Raw genomic sequence first — 18,929 nt, forward strand, 5'->3', positions numbered from 1 at the left:
CGGCACCGCCGCCCCCGGCACCGCCACCCCCGCGGGCGCGCGGCCCCCACGCGGCGGCGGCTGGAGCCCGGGCGGCGGCGCGGGGCGCGAGGGCGCCTCACCGTGACTCAGCGTTTCGCCGCCCGCGGCCGCAGCGGGGCGGGAGGCGGGAGTCTGCGGGGCTCGGGGGGGCGGGGGCGGGCGAGGGTGCGCTCCCGTCTCTCCAGGCCGCCGGGCTCCTCCCGCGCCCCCTTCCGCCCCTCCCCTGCCTGCTCGGCGACCCAGCGACCTCTGCGCCCCTCCCGCCCCGGAGAGGCGCGCCCCCGCGGGCGTCCGGGCGCTCGCTGGGCCGGGCTGGTGCTCCCGGCCCGTCAAGGACCCGCCCCCACCTCGTTAGGAGGCCCGTCGTTCACTGGAGTCGCTGGTCGCGCGTCCCTCAGAGCGGGGCTGCACGTTCCAATCGTGCCTCCGACACTTGTTAGCTGTGCGACCTGGGGCAGCTGGCTCAGCGTCTCTGTGCCTCCAGCTCCTCCACTGCAAAACGGGGGTGGGGATAATGGAACCAGCCTGGTAATGAGAATTAAGTGAACTTGGTGTGTCCTAAGCACGACACAATTGTTTGTTGCATAAATATGTCGCCTGCTGTTTGGCCCTTAGCATGGGGGGGTGGGGGGAGCGGTGGAGGTGAGGGCAGGAATGGAGGCGCCGACACTCTTTTGCCTGAAGAAGAGACACGCTCGCTCCGGGCGACAGTTGGGTAAGAGCGCGCTTGTCGTGGGCGTGCTTGTGGACAGGCATTGGAGAGTTTTCCCAGGGCAGTGCACAGTCGCAGCGCCGGTGAGCGCGTCCAGCTCCCTGCTGGGGTTGTTAACCAGGAGGACGGGGCACGGCCGCCAGCTTCTGTCCTCCAAACACCAGAAAAGCTTGTTGTGTGGTTTAGAGAAAGGAAAGAAAGTGGCACTTCCAAAGCGTGGACCAGAAAACTTTGTAAAGGGCCGGATGGTAAATGTTTTCAACTCTGTAGGCCACATATGTTCTCTGTGAAGACCGTTCCAAGGTTGGCCTCTGTAGCAACAAACTAGCCATAGACAACATGGAAGTAAACGGGTGCGGCTGTTTCAATAAAACTTCAATTATGGCTCCTGTTGGGGAGGGAGGATTTCCTCTGCCCTTCAAGGTCCTTGTAGCTGGACTGAGAATCAAGTCGACGGGAGACAGATTAACAGGAGAAAATCGAATTTAATTCTGTGAGTATGGGGAATTCGCAGAGCTGTGAAATTCCAAAGACAGTGAGGCAACATGAGGCTTTCTGGCATCCGGATCTCAGGACAGGGATGGGGGTGTGGGGACACAAAGGGAAGAAGACCATTTGCGGAAGGTGAGAGAGATGTTTGGAAAACAAAGGTTGCCGTGCTATGCACGTCAGTCTCTAGGTAAAGAGGAATCTCTGTTAATCACGTCCACCCTCCACCCCCACTCACCCATCTCCTCTCATCAGAACCGAGGTTATCCGTTCCACCACCGAGGCTGAGATTTAATAGGCAAGCATCTCTAGGAGAGGGGATACATTTAATCTTCCATCCCAGTAGGTGCAAACCATTCACATCGTAGGTGTAAACCATTCACATCGGATCCCAACCTCCATGTAGATCATTTTAGCACCAGAGGAGTAAATGCAGGAGGTGGTGGGGCGATACCCCCACTGAAGAGATTCCAGGGCAAAAGCTCAGGCTGTAGAGAGACACTACTGGAGCCCTTGGAGGCTTACTCTTTAGCAAAGAGAGACAGACATTAAAGGTAATAAATAAATCGTGCAGCAGGTGTCAAATGCTGTGGAAAGAGACGAAGCGGAGCAGAGAGAGGGAGATCCTCAGCGCTGGGTGGAGTGAGATTGTAGTACTAAACAAGGTGGTCCAGGTAGGGCTCATTAGGAAGATGCCACTTGAAGCAGAGCCCCGAGATGAGGACATGAACCAGGCAGATGTCTGTGGCAGTTTGCCAAGCAGAGGAAACCACCGAATGCTGAAATTTGGAATCAGAAGCAGGTAGATGGTGTTTAAAGCCATGGCACAAATGAATTTTTTAAAGTGGGGGGAAAAAAACAATAGAGGTCAGCCAGAAGCCAGAAGAAGCTCGCTCGTGCCTTAGAGAACGTTCCCGAGGGTGTCACTGGGTACGGGTGCCAGCGCAGAGGATAATTTGAACAGATTAAATCACGTAATCGCAACAGCAGGTTGCCACAACAAGTTGGAATTAAACTAAAGACGTGCCAAATACAAAGCCAAAGAAAGGTTCGGGAGACGTGGCAGAGGAAGCAAATGAATAGAAGAAGTCAATAAATCTACGACATTTGACTCAGAGGAAACCACTCCCCACGACTGCCCCGGAGAGTTTCAAGGCCCAAGAAGGGATGGGGATCCTAAGAGATTGTGCCCAGGTGTTTCCAGTACTGGACTTAAACCTTCACTTGGGGGTTCTGCCTCCTCAAGACATAAGGCCCCTGAAGCTGTGGGCTGCCTCTGTTCTGTTTACTCCTGTCTCTGCTTGGCCCACGGCAGGTTCTCACTAAGACCCGACCGGATGATGAGTGAACAGCAATGATGCGAATCCCGCGTCCACCCAAAGGAATACTCTTTGCAAGTCAGTAGCTTCACTCTCGTCTGCCACCCCAAGATTTCATCACACCGTGGAGGTTTCCAAATAAGTCTGAGTAGCCAAGCGTGTATAAGTTAATACAGTTGTCAACGCAACGCCAAAAGGCTGGCTGTGGTTTTCGGCCGTTGATAGTAGAGCCTAAAAGAACTCATTAGATGTATTTCACGTTACCGGTCAGCGTGCACCAGAGAAAAGGGTGGAATGAGGAAAGCCGAAAGCAGTGATGTTGTCAGAATGATGTCCAGCGACAATCACGCTTTTCATTGCAATCTTGGTGCATTGGCCAAACTGATCTCTTTTCTGCTTCTGGATTTCTTAATACCTTAAGGTGGGGAAATGTGCCCCTTTTGGGTCATATTAACTGTCTTTATCTGTCGCATATTCTCCAGCCTCCCCTCGCCCAGGGTCCACTTGGAGTGTTCATTGCTTTCTCTCTGTGCACTTTGGCGTTACCTCACGGTTTCCTGATTCTTGAGAGAAGTCAGCGTCAGGAGCGGGGTTTTGCCGAGATATTTTCTTGTCCTTTCCAGCACAGAGCTCTATAAACAAAGGCAGGGTTATCACATGTACCTGGCAGCTGCCTGGGAAAAGCGGGAGCTGTAGTTATCAAAATTGGAACCTTTATGAAAAATGCTTTTGTCTCCGTTTTTGTTGCGTTCAATCAGATCAACAAGTGTTGGCTAAGTGCTGAGCGTGGTTTCCTGTGGGATTGTGCAAGGCCCTTGCAGGACAATAAACGTTTTGGGGGCACTGAGTAATGTAGCCATTTCTGACCCAGCAGCCGGGAAAATGTGAGACAATTTGCTGCCGCTGGAAGGAGGGCAGCGGGGGCCGTGTTCCTGCAAGAGCGGACCAACCTCACCGCGGCGGACCCCGGCGGCGGACCCAGCCAAAATGGTGCGTTTCGTGCAGGTGCCTACACGATGTCATACCCTACAGGCAAATAGGCTCAGGACGATGAATGTGAAATTGCCGGGGCTCCTCCAGGGACTTTGGATGAGACCGTGCAATTTGGAGGCCTGCTGTGGATTTGCTGTAAATTCCCCCCGCGTTCAGAATCTCGTTTGGGGAAGCCGTCGGGCTGTGTGTATTTCACCGTCGGCTCCAGCTAGCTCTGTGGCTTTCTCCGTAGAGTTCTGTACGCATTGCCCTTCCGTGCCTTTGCATACCGGCTTCCTAACTGCTTCCGAAGAGACAGAGCAATGTTAGTCATACCTTCTTTCACTTATCTGTGTTTTTATGATGTTATTTTAACTACAAATATTTGCTCGCAGGTTCCCGAAGTCTTCCAAAATCTGGGGCTTGGGGGTGTCTTAGATGGAGATGGAAGGATGGGGGAGGTGAACCTTTCAGTTGCACCACAGCCATACAATTTTGCAAGTTCTTGTGGACCATGAGAATTTCACTGGATTTAAAGAGTAGCGCAACTGTAACGTGGTCTAGCTCAGTGCTTTCCGAACTCTCACGAGCACAGGCTGACGCTGATACTGCCGGCCCATGGACCACGCTTGGAATAACATCCACGTATTGGTTTGTGAGAAACCCAGTGGCACAAATACACAGTCAGGAAGGGGCTGGTTCATCCTGATTCTAAGGTGACCAGTCCCAGGGCCAAAAGCTTGTAACAGACGCATAGGTCAGGTGCTTGCTGACCAGAGAATCCCTGAGGTATATTCCTGCCTCTCACGATCCCCTATTCCCAGGATCTGGTGAAGGGAGATGAGAACTGAAATTTTATCACTGAGGGTCATTTCACTGTCGTCAGTGTCTAACCTTTCCTGTGGTCTTTTTTTTTTTTTAATTTTACATATGGAGTGATGAGGGGAAGGGGTACGGAGTTTAGGAATATCTACTAGCCTGCTAGGCATCATACCGCCATTTTCTCTTGATCCTCATAAACCTTTGACGTGGTTATTGTTTTAGTCCCTTTACAGATGGGGAAGCTGGGGTTTAGCAGGGTTAAGTAACAGGCCAGGTTGCACAGAGACAGAGCAGGGATTTGAACCCGCCAGCATGGTGCTTTTGCCTACGCCAACCTGTATCACCTAAGCAGTGTTATGGGCTACTAATTCAGCATAAGGTATTAGGACAAGGATTTATCACTTTTTGCTTTTTTCCTAACCACCCCATGAATTAGGACATACCCCATAGGACAGGGGGAGTCTGGCCTATTCTACAGGGTAAACAAATGCAAATTTTTAAGCTGCTTTAAACAGTGCCTGGCGTAAGGCACACCCTCCTTAAATGTGAGCTAGGATTCGATCGCTCATATCCTTCAAGGTCTGGTTCTAATGCCTCCCTTCCATAATGTCTTTCTTGACTATCTTAAGAAATGACTTTCCTTCCTCAGGCCTTTCAGGGCAAAGAGATCCTGGACTCTGCTCTAGCACTTGAGTCATTTCTTTCCACCTTTCTGTTTTTCTTTTTTTTAACATTTATTTATTTCTGAGAGAGAGCGCGCGCCAGCAGGAGAGGGGCAGAGAGAGGGGCTGTGCTGACAGCAGAGACCCTGATGCGGGGCTCGAACTCAAGAAACGTGAGATCCTGACCCGAGCTGAAGTCGGACACTCAACCGACTGAGCCACCCAGGCACCCCTCTACCCTTTGCTTTCTTAACCATGATTCAGTGCCCCTAATGCGCACAGAACTTTCCCGTAGCTTTCTCATTCAAGCCACAGAAAACGACAGAGGCATGACCCATCTCATCTTACAGGTCAGAAAGCTGAAGCTTAGGACAGGGTAGGGCCTTGGTCAGGGTGACACAGCGCACAAATGACAGCCCTATAGGCTCCTCCGTGCCTTCTCAGTCCACCACCCTCCGGCCGCCCGGCAAGCTAATCAGTTATGAAACCTATCTCTCAAGTCTGCTCCTGATCTCTCGGGCAGTGGAGGGCTGGTCCTCATTTGGGGAACCACTCGCTTGATGTCCGGCCCGCTGCAGGCTCGAAATCGAGTGTGCTGGAGAGACCTGCAGAATGACCTCCTTACTCTCCTGTTAATGGTTCCTCACAAATGTTAAATAAGCATGGCGCTTCCAAGTCATGGTCACTCGGCAGGCACCTTCAGTGTGGAAGTGACATAATGGTTGCTGGCTTCCTAAGAGAAAATACTATGTCGATTTCTGCCAGTGTTTTGGGTGCCGGTTCTTGTTTTTGCGTCCCCTGCACTTTAATCTCTTTCTAGTTTCACGCGCTTATGGAAATAGGCAGCCTGGGCTATTTGGTAGGCAAATTGATGTGTCTATACCATGTAGGTGGTAATATGAGACACCCGCCGCATTCCACCGGCTCCCCTATGGAAATCGATTTCTGGCTAATACTAACTAGCTTTAGGATCTTGTTTCATTTTGAAAGTCTTCTGAGCCTTCCCAATTGAATTTCCCTTAAATATGGGTACACAGAGCCAGATTTGCCAGTTGTCGGACAGGCATTTGAGTCAACAGTGGTACCTGAGCCTGGTGACTTATTGTCCTAACACAGGGAGGAAACGTTGCATTGCTAAAAATGAGTCATCACCACTGGTTATCTCTTCCTATACCAAGGGAGACCATAAAAATGCCTTCCATTTGGAACCTAGGCTAATCTAGGAGAAGAGAGAAGTACAAGGAAGAGATAGAAGCAAATAGAAGTAGAAAGGCAGGTCCAAACGTGAGCAAGAGCCAGATATGGTCTTAGAAGAAACTCATCTGGATGAGACAAAAAGCATGACTAATCAAAATGGGGCTCTTCAAGGGTGTTAGGAAGCTCCGGGGCCCGCTGACGGAGTTGAACTCTGAAGGTCTCCAAAGACATGTGGCTCCAGACGTGTGTTACACGAGAACGACAGATTGCAGACCTATCTGCACAGAGTGCGACGCATTTTTGTGAAAATAAATACGTGCACGTATGTATTCAAAAGTATCTAGACGTGTGTTCACCAAGATGTTAACAGGTTTTTTTTCCTTTGCTTATTTGTAGTTCTTCATTTTGTAGAATAAACGTACATCACATCTGATTTTAGAAATGAAAGCCAAAAAATTCACAAAAGGCAGGACTTTGGAATGAACAAATTTGTTGCCATTTGACAAATTATGTGGCATCAGGTGCAACAACATGCATAAAGCCTTGGAGATATATCAGAAAGTGTGTCCAAGGACTTGGAACGGTCCTTTTGAGCCCATTTTCTTCTTCCCCTCAAGATACAAAAGCAACTTTGTGAATTTCATTTCTCGGTGATTTCTGCAACTCACCATACTGATTCTTTAGATAAAATTTCCCTCCCCCAAATTTTAATGTAATGAATGTAAAAGTTCTATAAACAGAAAAGCATGTGTACTAGGAAAGGCTGCTTATACATTGACATTGCCGTTTGCATTTTTAAAACAGTGCTCTTAGTGTGACAAGTCCATTCAGTGTCTGAAAAAGTTTTGAAAAGTAAACTTTCTCTCTTATTTTGAAAAGTAAACTTTCTATTCAACTAATCAGATCTATTTAACTTGCATTCTGCTTTGAGGAGTCATGTTCTAGCTGTGGAGACAACAGACATTTGACAAAAGTTTTCACAGTTTTTTTTTATGCGTTCTTAGTAAAACTTTTAATTGCAGGAATAGAAAAGGCAAAAGTGCCCTAAAACTATACCCAGTGTGTGGTATGGCTCCCCAAGAGGGGAATTAACTCAAAAACACTAGACCCTGCACAGTTTCAGTAACCCTTCAAGCAAATCTCTTCCGGCCATTGACTCTGGGTATAGGAAATAATCTTATCTGGGAACGCCTGGGTGGCTCAGTCAGTTGAGCATCCAACTCTTGATTTTGGCTCAGATCATGATCTCAGGGTCGTGGGTTTGAGCCCTGTGTTGGGCTCCACACTGGGTGTGGAACCTGGTTGGGATTCTGTCTCTCCTCTCTCTGCCTCTGCACTGCTTGTGCCTCTCCGCGCCCCCCCCCCCCAAGAAAAGAAAAGAAGAGAAAAGAAAAGAAAAGAAAAGAAAAGAAATCTTATCTGACCAGGCATATGTGTAGAGTTTCTAACGAAGGCAAAGGTGAAAAGTAGGTGTACCTGTCTTCCCAGGTCCTGCTGGGTTTACTACCCCCGACCTCTGCCCCATCTTTGAGTCCAGGGGCCAAGAAACCAGTGACCATGACAAATAGCACCCACTGTGGTCAAAAGAAACCCATTCTACTTTCCCAAAGGAATTATGCTTTTCTTTCCAGATAAAACGATATTCAAAACAAAAAGTGACCGATGGATAAGATTTGTATTGGATAAGATTTCCATTACTTCTGCCTCTAAAGCAATCGATGCCCTTGGAGAACATTTGAGGGATTAATAGTCACTTCATCTGTATAAATAATGAACATACACTGACTTTTTGATTCCCATTTCTACAGTGGTGTGGTCTATGTCAGGAGGGAAGCTGGCTGGACCTGATGGTGGTTTATTCAATGTGTCTCCCTTCCTTCCCGCTTCCCTGCCTTAGTGGGCCCATCACGCTCTGGGCCAGTGAGAAGTGGCCTTTAACGATTGGACAGGTTCACTTGGCATCCTCTCCCATCCACACAGAGCAGTGCCTCTGTGGGTGCTTCCTGATAGAGAGTGATAAATAGGATGCAAATATGTTCTTTGTAATCCATGATCTTGGCATAGCCAGAGGGAATATGAGCACCTGTGCCTCAGGACAGTAACTTTTTGCTTAGACCTCGAGAGTTGACTCGACGTTAAGGACCCACAAGCACACCCGAGCTGATCAAATGTAAGGTGAGTAAAGTTAACGATACGCAGATTATCAGTAGACAAAGAACGACAGAAATTATTGAACCTCTGACTGCTAATAATCCTGAGATTTCACAAAACAAAGAATTTACGGAAGTTTACCTTTTGCGGCCCACTACTTAACATTACTTTAAAACAAAACAAAACAAAACATTACTTTTCGTTACCAGATCTGATATCAGACTTGAGGGTGAAGCAACAGTCTTAGTAGCACCAGAAAGTTAATGTATTTATTTTTTAGAAATACCTTAAACTTTCACGGCAACATGGTTTGGGAAGGAAAAGCAAGACTGTTTTTAGTTTGTAAGGTACCAATTTTTTTTTCAGTTTCTTAAAAATTGATTTGGGTAGCGTTTTTTAAATGTTCTGTTCCCAGAAATCCTGAAAATCATATCCGTGCCCTTTATGTTAAAGCTCTGATTATGATCAGGAACTGTGGGTAGCACTTACAATGCTATCAGGGTCTCACAGTGGTTTGGATGATTTGGTCAAAGAGGAGTCACATTGACAGAGAGAAATTTGTTGGCCAATCACTTCAGACATGGTGAGCTGTCTGGAGTCCAAATATTTCAAAGTTTGAGCAAATCCAACAAATCAACATATTTATACCAGTCAGAGCCAAAGCAGTAGGAATGAAGGGCAGGCGCATGTATATTTAAGAGACTGCTTAAATTTTTTTCTCTAGTCCTAAATATAAGTTGTAGAAATTATATTATTTATATTATCCCTGGCTGACAAAGAGTTGGCTAAAAATTCTGAAGGCTAAAAGAGAACGTAGCTGGGTGCTACACACACTCATTTTCATTATTTTATTTTATTTAGGACGACGATATGGACACAAAATCCATTCTAGAAGAACTTCTTCTCAAAAGGTCACAGCAAAAAAAGAAAATGTCGCCAAGTAATTACAAAGAGAGGCTTTTTGTTTTAACCAAAACAAATCTCTCCTACTATGAATATGACAAAATGGTGAGACCCTACTTATTCCATTGTTTTTGTACTGTTTATTTTTCTTAAGTCTCCACAAAGTGCTTAATTATAATGGAACAATGTCACGCTTCTTAGCTTACACAGTAAAGATCAACTTGCCCTCACTTATCACATGGTCTTTTCTTAACCAAGGTATGAGTAATTCAAGATAAAGGGCTTTAAAATACTGGCTAACTTTACTGAGGCAAATTGTACCCTTTAGAACAGTGGTCCTCAACTGAGGGGGATTTGGCCCCCCCAGGGGACATTTTTGGTTATCGTGATGGGGGGGGGGGAGGTATGCTACTGGCATCTAGTGGGTAGAGGCCAGAGTTACTGCCAAACATCCTATAACGTGCAGAACAGCCCCCACAACAGAGAACGATCTGGCCCCAAAGAGTGCTGAAGATAAGAAACCCTGCCTTAACACTCTGCTGGAAATAAGACTATTTCTATAAAGCTGAGAATTCTATCAGAGCAGAAATACTGAAAGACTGTCTTAAAATTGGAGCAAAATTAAGATGCTTCCTGGAGTTAAATTTTGATTTTCCCAAGTGGATTAAGCAAGCACGTGACAGGTGATTGGAAATGTGTTTCAAGATTATCAAACAAAATTAAGTACTGCTTGAAGACTTGCTTTTGGAGGCGTATATATGAGCTTGTGTCCACACTCGAAAACATATTCTGTTGCCATTGGATTTTGACCACGATGGAATAATTGGAAGAATTCTCACATAGCCGTCCCACCTCTCAATCTCCCTCCTAGGATAACCTTCACTTTATGCTTTTCCTTGTGTGCCATTGTGCATTGCATGAGGCATCTAATATTTTGGTTTTTAATTCAGAAAAGAGGCAGCAGAAAAGGATCAATTGAGATTAAGAAAATCAGATGCGTGGAGAAAGTAAACCTTGAGGAGCAGACCCCTGTGGAAAGACAGTATCCGTTTCAGGTAAGGGGCGGGACAGGGACAACGTTCTATCGGGCGGATGGCTTTTGTTTTAATATTTTCGATTGTGAACTCAACATATGGCCGATAACCAAAGGTGTTGCGAAACGATGAAGACAGTGACAAGGCTTGACACGTCCCCAGATGGGAGCTGGGCATTTTGCTGAAATTCTACCTACCGATCTGCTTCGCTTGGAGGGAGAAAAGAAAGGATGAGCAAGTAGCCACAGTGGCCTGACTTGCCCTGGGGCCTCACATTCTATCATCAAACACTGCTAAGCATTTCCAAGGGGCTACAAGGTACTAGACATGCTATAAGGAATCAAATGCCATCCTTGTCCCCAAGGCATTTCCAGATCATTATAAGGCAGTGAGGGTGAGCGTTAAGATGAAGGTCTGCAGAGGAGCCATGGTGACCCAGGAAGCGGAAGCTCAGTCCTCACTCCCAAAGGTCAGGGAGATGATCTATCTATTGGAAGTGACCCTCGGGTTAAGAAAGACCAGTGGTTAGCCCGGCAAAAACAGGAAGGGCAGTGAAACAAAAGAAACAGCAGATGTCAAGGCCCTGTAGGTGAAGTAGGAATAACGCCAGCCTTGTGAGCAAGTGAAGGCCATGATGAGCCTGGAAAGGTGGGCACGGCCATATCATGAAAGACTTCGCACAGCATACTAAGGAGTTTGCATTTTACCCTGAAGTATTTTATGCAATGGTATGGTGCAGAAAGTGTGCCTACAGTACCCTTTGGAAGTGGCTTGATCTGCATCGTGCCCTAGTTTTCTTACATCATTAATACTTATCTTTCCGATCTAAAGGCAGACGGACCGACTGTCCTTCTGATGGTCAGACTACCCAGGAGTAGTGACTCGAGGGAACTGTGGCCAAAAATGAAATAAAATCATCTGGTTGGTGAACAGGCCATACTTCCTATTTAAAAAAATTTTTTTAAATGTTTTATTTATTTTTGACAGAGAGAGATAGAGCATAGCGGGGGAGGGGCAGAGAGAGAGGGAGACACAGAATCCGAAGCAGGCTCCAGGCTCTGAGCCGTCAGCACAGAGCCCGATGCGGGGCTCGAACTCACAGACCGTGAGATCATGACCTGAGCCGAAGTCGGATGCTCAACCGACTGAGCCACCCAGGCGCCCCCATACTTCCTATTTTAAAAGCAAACACTGCTCAGTTGGAAGAAACCAGGGGAATGTGTGCTCACGGAAGATGCTTCATATTCTTATCACAGAAGCACGGAACACTCAAAAGAACACAGGCTTTGGAGGCGCACAGAGCTCCTAACTCCACTGCTTATATTTGTCTATTTACCATAGACAACACATTCAACCCTCTGAGTTGGTTTCTTCATTTACAAAGTGGGTATAATCGTATATATTTCATACCATTGAAATTGGATTAAAATCTTAAAGTATCTAGGAAAGATTCCAGACAGTAGTAGATATTTAATAAGTGGTCTGTAACATTTACCCACGAAAATGCAATAAACTAGAGAACGATCTGGGGAAGACATTATAATGTTCCAACATTTAAACAAGCATCTTAAAGAAGAGAAAATGATTTATGCTGGGGATTCCCAGGGTGGGACATGACCCAAGGAAACAAAGTAACAGGGAGACAGATTTTTACTCAATATAAGCAGGAACTATATAATGATCAGAATATATGGAAATTGCCAAGGGTGGTATAGCAAAGGTAAAGAACATTTCATCCCTGAAGATATTTTTAAGGATAGAACAGGTAAACATTTCCCAATGGGGTATAAAGAAAGTCGTGCACTGGGTTGATGGATGGACCAGAACATTCCTAAGACATCTGTCATAGCTAACATTTTGTACTTTCATAATTCTCCATGGTCCAGGGCATGTATGCTGGGACCTCTGGGACCTCAGTGTTCAAGAATGTCAGATGCCTCATTGCCATGATTTTCCCAAATGTAGAAGTGTCTGGGAGAAAACAAACTGGGGGGGGGGGGTGGAGGATAAAAAGAACTAGATTTTTTTATCTAATTCCAAAGGTATTGCATATTTCATAAGCAAACTCAACTTTTCTTTTGGATCCCAGAAAACGTGTAGTTGCCCCGGAATGAACCATGGATGCAATTATATCTCAATGAACCCAATCTCTTCCTTTCCAGATTGTCTATAAAGACGGGCTTCTCTATGTCTACGCATCAAACGAAGAGAGCCGAAGTCAGTGGTTGAAAGCATTACAAAAAGGTAATTTGGAAAATTCATAAAAGATAGCCACCAATTGAGTTCTGTTGAGGCTCCGTGGAGGAAAGATATGGCAGTAAAAGGGCCCTCTGCCAAGGGAGAATCCACTGCTTTTCCTAGGAACCTCAGAGAATGGGTCATGCTCATTCTCATTTTGCATTCTCATTGTTACACGGGGCGAGCCTGTGGATCCGATTCCCTTCCTCCCCGCTCCCCACCCGCACAGAGCAGCTATTGTGTCCTCCCAGCAGCGCAGGGGGGGGGGGGTGGGGGGGGGAGCCAGACCACCTGCTCTCCACCCGCTGTGCCTTTACCAGGGCAAAGTCTAGGTTCTCGTGGGGCCTGTGGCTACTGGACTTTGGATGTTTACAGAAAGTTCTATCTAATACTTACCAAGTACTCACTATCTGCCAACTACTGTGGCAAGTACGCTGTAAAGTATTTTCTTAAGTAATCCTCTCGACAGCTCTATGGAAGGGGGTAATATTATTCTCCTTTTCTCAGATGAGTGGAATTAAAGAGACGTGGCCAGTGTCGCGTACCTAATAATGGAGAACTCGTAACTCGGTGGCCCAAACCCAGCTTTTGAACCAGGGCAGTAGAAATGCTAGGCAAAACTGGGGATTTAATGAAGCTTCTACTCAGGGATTCTTAGGCTGCTCTGGTGACAACCTTTGGCAGAAGAGACAAAATGGTTAGTAATTTCGTGCTATGATATTTTTCCCTGGGATGTTTTTATTTTAAAGGTAGGTCAGAGTGTGAGGACAGTATATGACTCAAATGAATGACTCTATTGGTGTGATTTCAGGTACTAAGCCCCCAGGCAGCGTACGGTTTTGTTTTAATTCATTTAAGTTTTAGATGCGGGTTCTTTCTCCGTATACTTCAAATTATACCACTGTAGACGATGACCGACTTTGGTGCAAATACATCCTTTTTTTCTTGTTCCACACGCAGGACTTCATCTTCCCTTTGCACGAAAGGGTTTAGCCGCCTATTCTGTAGGTTGAGTGGTCCGGTGAGGGGAGTAGCCTCCCTCTACCCGCTACCAGCGGGGTGAAATGAGAAGGGCATCCCTCTTAGAGACAGACAAATCCGCGTCCAAGTCCTGCTTTGCTGTGTCACCTAATAAAACCATCCCATGTCTCTGGATCTCAGTTTCCCAACCTGTGAAATGGGAGATCACATTTCTTTTTCCCTCGAGTGATCATGAGCCACACACAAATGACGCACATATACACTAAAGTATCCTCCACACCCACGTGAGCCCCTGTGGTTATAGTGGGGCCTCCAGGAGGGGTTTGAGATGCTCCCCACTCAGTCTCCCTTTGGCGGGGGGTGGGGGGGGCTTCGTAGGAGTAGTTGCTATGTAGACACCTCCTGTGTGCAGCTATCAGTCATTCCCTAGAGTCCTTCGTGGGTCCTTCTGGAACTATATATGGCAGGAAGCTTTGGGTTTGGCCCTGGGAAGCTCGGGTAAAGGCAGATGGAAAACAAAGCAAGGCAGGGACAGAGAAGCAAAGGTGAATCTCCTAGCCCCTCATAAAACTTCAGAGAGGCCCTATCACCACATGCACAGTAAGCCGCCACATGCACAGTAAGCCATCTGTATCAGTTAGTAATGCTTGGGGGTGCAGGTAAAAAGACACTAAACAGGGGCACCTGGGTGGCTCAGCCGGTCAAGCCTCCAACTCTTGACTTTGGCTCAGGTGGTGATCTCATGGTTCGTGGGTTCGAGCCCCGCATCTGGCTCTGTGCAGCATGGAGCCTTTGAGATTTTCTGTGTGTGTGTGTGTGTGTGTGTGTGTGTGTGTGTGTGTGTGTGTGTCTCCCCCTCCCTCCCTCCTTCCCTCTGTCTTTCTCTCAAAATAAACAAACTTAAAAAAAAAAATGACACCGGACGCTGGCTGAAACAAATGTACATTTGTTCCCCTCACACGGTTAGCAAGTCCAGAGGGAGATGGCCCAGGGCCAATGCAGCAGCCCAGTGAAGTCGGGTAAAGACCCAGGCTCCTCCTAACCTTCTGCTCTGCCATCTGGGAAAGGCTCTGAGCTTCTTCACAAGCGTAACCTGCAAACTTGTGCACGTGTCATACTGGCCAGAACTGTATCCCACGGCCATTTCTACGTGCAGGGGAGGCTGGAAGACAGTATGTGGGGTTTCCAGCCTTCATGCTGGAAAACAGGAAGAGAGAAGGTGGTGAGATCGGCTGTCAGGTTGAAGGAAACAAAAGAGGAGCATGGTATCAGCTGTCAGGCTGGCCAACCTGCCACAGGAAAACAAAGAAGTTTCCTCACTTAAATCCTCTCCCCTATGAAGACTTTTTGTCCGTTGTTTAGCTCAGGTATTATAAACCGAGGCGGCGCCGGAGACATAAAACTTTCCAGATAGTAACCTATAGTCGGGAGGTTTGGGCTGACTGAGTGGGGACTCAGGGAGCGTCAGCCACCGTGGTTCTGAATTCAGCTGACCAGATGTGGATAAAGCGTGTCCTTTCCAAAAACGAAAACGGAAGGGGGGTTGACAGGGAAGCTGGCGTCTGTGCATTGGACTCGAGTAGAAACAGCTTGGGGCTGAGTCTCAGAAGTGCTACTTGCTAGGTCTATGACCTTGAGCAAGCTACAGCACCTCCCTGCCCCTCGGCTGGCCTAGCTCTGTAAGTGCCGTGACAGGAACAGATGCCTGCAAGGCTGTTGAGTAGATTCAACGAGACGATACACGTGAGGGGAAATACGGAAACTCCTATGTACACGTTAACAGACATGAGTTCCTCTTCTTGTCATCATTAAATGGTGGGAGTGTCACAACGTGGACTTTTGGACTCGGTTGGAAAAGAGTTACTCGCCCAGGAATCGAAATTCATTCGTGCAGTAGGAAATAACAGGAATCCTGGCCTGGTGGGGTAGGGGTGGGGCGCGGTAGGAGCCCGGAGAGTAGGAAGGCAAGTAATATGCCCAAGGAATCGCAATGGCCATTTGGGGACCAAGGTCAGAAACTAGTGTGTTGCAATCTTATTTTTTAATGTTTATTTATTTTGAGAAAGAGAGCGAGAGCATGTGCGCACACAAGCAAGTGGGGGAGGGGCAGGGAGAGAGGGAGACACGGAATCCCAAGCAGGCTCCACCCTCAGTGCAGAGCCCGACCCAGGGCTCGATCTCATGACCGTGAGATCATGAACTGAGCCGAAATCAAGAGCCTGATGTTTAACTGACTGAGCCACCCAGATGCCCCTAGTGTATGGTATTCTTAACCCCATTTGCTTTTTGTTACTTCTGGAATAATTTCCCTTTAGTTCCCATTAATATTTAGTAAAGTTTTTTTTTTTAATGCCAGCACTTTCAGCTAAGCTGAGCTGAGCTAAACTAAGGGAATGATGACACTAAAACCTACTGTTCACTTGAACACCTGCTCTGAGCCAAACTCTACGCTGGATGCTTTACATACATAAAGACTGGATATGATCCACTGACCCAGCCAAGCAGTTCTTATCTCCAAACACTTCCTTGAATCAGAGCAGAACTCTCCTGGGACTAATATAAGGAGTCCTTAAGATGAATATAAAATCAAGAAGGAAAGAACTGAAGTCACATATAGAACCAGCCCTCCCCACCTAGAAAACCTTCTTGAACTGATCTCTACTAAGACCTCGTGGGTTTCTCTGCTGTATTTTGAGAGAGGCTAATTTGGTGTAGACATGGGATTCTACTCCAGTATTAGAATTTCATTTCTCTGGATTAAACATTGCCCTGCTCCCGTATACATATTTTTAAATATGCACATATTCCTAGAAAAGGAGCCCCACAAACCATTCGTTCTTTAGTGTAAACAAGTCAAAGCCATGAAAGACAAAGCAGGGATGAGGGATGGTTCCAGATCAAGGGAAACTAGAAAACTAAATGCCATATGTGATTCTGGATTGGATCCCCAATCAGAAACAGTGAATAATTATAAAGGGTATTATTGAAACAGTTGGAACAATATTGAATATAAAATATTCAGGAAGACTATTGTATCATGTTAAGTTTCCTGAATTTGATAATGGTATTGCGGTTGTGTAAGGGACTGTCGCTGCTAACAGAAGTTATGTGCTGAGGTATTTATGGGTGATATTTTCTAGGTCATGATATCTGCAACGTACTCTCAAATGGTTAACAAAACGTAACAACTTAAAAATTTTTAATAATAATCATATGTATGCACAAAGAGAAAGATAAAGCAAATGTGGCAAACAGTTAAAAATTGATGAATCTGGGTGAAGGGTATATGGACGTCTGTTGTACCAGTCTTCAAACTCATCGGTACGTTTGAAATGTTCCAAAATGAAGAGTGGAGGGAAGTACATGTTGCTGAGAACCTTCTTTCCCTCTTGCTAAGATTTAGTCCTATCCTCCAGCCTCCTACAAGAGAACACCATGTACCATAACCCCCTTACTATCTTTACAGATGTATTTCTAACACCCTAGATCACCGAGTTGATCCGCATATACATTTTCTAGTTTTTTGGGTAAGGCTGACACAAGTTATTGTGTCATTCTCACTATATGCCAGGTTCAACGTTTTTTTTTGGTTTCTTGGTTTTTTTTGGCTTATTAACTTCTGAGTGAAAGACATATCCTTCGGGAACCATTAAATAAGGTTTTCATTGTTCTGTGATAACAGCACTTACTGAACGTGTTTCTTCTCTTGGGCCAACGTTTGCTCATGCTGTGTTTTCTTCCTGCCTGTTCCCCAGAGATAAGGGGCAACCCCCACCTGCTGATCAAGTACCACAGTGGGTTCTTCGTGGATGGAAAGTTCCTGTGCTGCCAGCAGAGCTGCAAAGCGGCCCCAGGATGTACCCTCTGGGAAGCATGTAATGTGACCCTTTTGTTGGGCTGGACCCGGGGTGGACGCTGCCCCGTTAGGCAAACCTGCCAAATTCCATAATAGCTCACCAAGTTCAGGAAAACAAGATGTGCCAGATTGGTTGACATCATGAAAATCCAGCCTCAAAAAATGCTAGCGGGCAGATGAAGCCCAGTTCTAGAGTCGATTGAGTCATGTTCACTAAAATAATAACAATATTAACATCCGGCATTCTTTCATGAGAAAGGTTTTTTTTTTTAATTGGAATCATGAATCAATCAAGCTGTTTATTTCCTCCCATAATTCTTCCTGGTTTAACATAAACACCAAATGGGTAGAATGTGGTGAACATATCACCATGGTTCATAACCCTAAAATAATAAATCAGAAAAACCACCATTCTGTAAAAAAATATGTCAAAGAATAAAATGTAACTAACACTTTTAATCACCATAGATACCAAAGTGACGGACGACCTAATTTTAAAAGGCATATTTAAAGGATTTGCCATTTCTGTACGTGTTTATTGGTTTCTTAATAACGTCACAGAAGGTAGTGAAGGGTTTGCCTTAAGTGCAATCAGATTCTGTCCAGAGTTATATTCCTAAGAAAATCTGCCTGAGACTTTATCTGGGGACAGAAAAGAAAGCCCACCCAGTGGCTTTAAAGGGTTAACAGAGGGAAGGAATTAGGTTGTTTTCTGCTTGTGCCCTATGGGGTCCCCTTCCATCTCCAGGATACTTACGTGAGGCAGTCCCACGTATTTTAGACGCGTATCACTGTTTCGCAATATTAAGTTGCAAATAAATTAAAAAGGAGAACTTATTCTGGGAGCGGTTTTACCAGCCTGGGCAAAATATGCGAGGATTCCACCTTTAACGAATTGAATGAGATCAGCGGTGTGATCCCACTTCATGAACTGTAAGACACACAGGGACATGAGCTATTATTCAACTTCACTCCATCACGGTATTCACCCCTGACAGTCACATTGATGGCGTTACTAGTAATTTGGCAACAAAATCAATGAGTAAATGTTCATTGTGTTTTCTATCTTAATTAGACTACACAATGAATACTTATTAATCTTAAGTATACCACATTGCCCTTTATACTCACCAATTACAGTGATTTAATGAACTATATAGAAATTGTTGTCTATGGATCCTCCCTCCACTGTAAGGGACTAAGGAATAATGTTTCCTTACAGCATTAATTATCCCCCGCACTTATTCTGTTCAAGATCTGGCATCATTACCCAGCAGGCCAGATTCTAGCTCTGACCTTACCGCCCTAACTCCCTGGGAAGAAGCGGGGGAAAAAGGGCAGAGAGAGCACTGCCTCGGGATTATCTTCCTAGGCTCTGCCTGGATGGCATCTGCCATGCATTCTGGGTGCAACAGGCTCTTTGCCAGCCTCTGAAGAAAACTACAGAATTTGCGGGTGCTGTGGCCCATGAGCAGCTATGATATTGTCTATTTGCCCAAGTAGAACTTCCTGCCTTGGCCTTCTCTGCTGAGTTACAGGGTAGCCCCTGGGTACAGTTACTTGGAAGGAAAC

The 18,929-nt window shown here is 46.1% G+C and overlaps 1 protein-coding gene across 3 annotated transcripts in view; it reads left to right on the plus strand.

Moving 5' to 3' along the window:
• The first annotated feature begins 3,327 nt into the window (after window positions 1-3,327).
• The window catches only part of BMX (BMX non-receptor tyrosine kinase), a 52,533-nt gene continuing 36,931 nt past the window's right edge, over window positions 3,328-18,929 (plus strand). Inside the window, exons 1-5 of one of the 3 annotated variants that reach the window (XM_042974034.1) lie at window positions 3,328-3,531; window positions 9,207-9,353; window positions 10,199-10,303; window positions 12,445-12,526; window positions 17,257-17,376. In XM_042974034.1, the coding sequence (XP_042829968.1) occupies window positions 3,529-3,531; window positions 9,207-9,353; window positions 10,199-10,303; window positions 12,445-12,526; window positions 17,257-17,376 (457 nt within the window). In that variant the 5' untranslated portion in view covers window positions 3,328-3,528. The remainder of the gene's footprint in view (window positions 3,532-9,206; window positions 9,354-10,198; window positions 10,304-12,444; window positions 12,527-17,256; window positions 17,377-18,929) is intronic. The other 2 variants (XM_007090062.3, XM_007090061.3) reach the window with 2 other exon arrangements.

The sequence above is a fragment of the Panthera tigris genome, chromosome X, assembly GCF_018350195.1.
Source record: "Panthera tigris isolate Pti1 chromosome X, P.tigris_Pti1_mat1.1, whole genome shotgun sequence".
NCBI classification, from domain to species: Eukaryota; Metazoa; Chordata; class Mammalia; order Carnivora; family Felidae; genus Panthera; species Panthera tigris.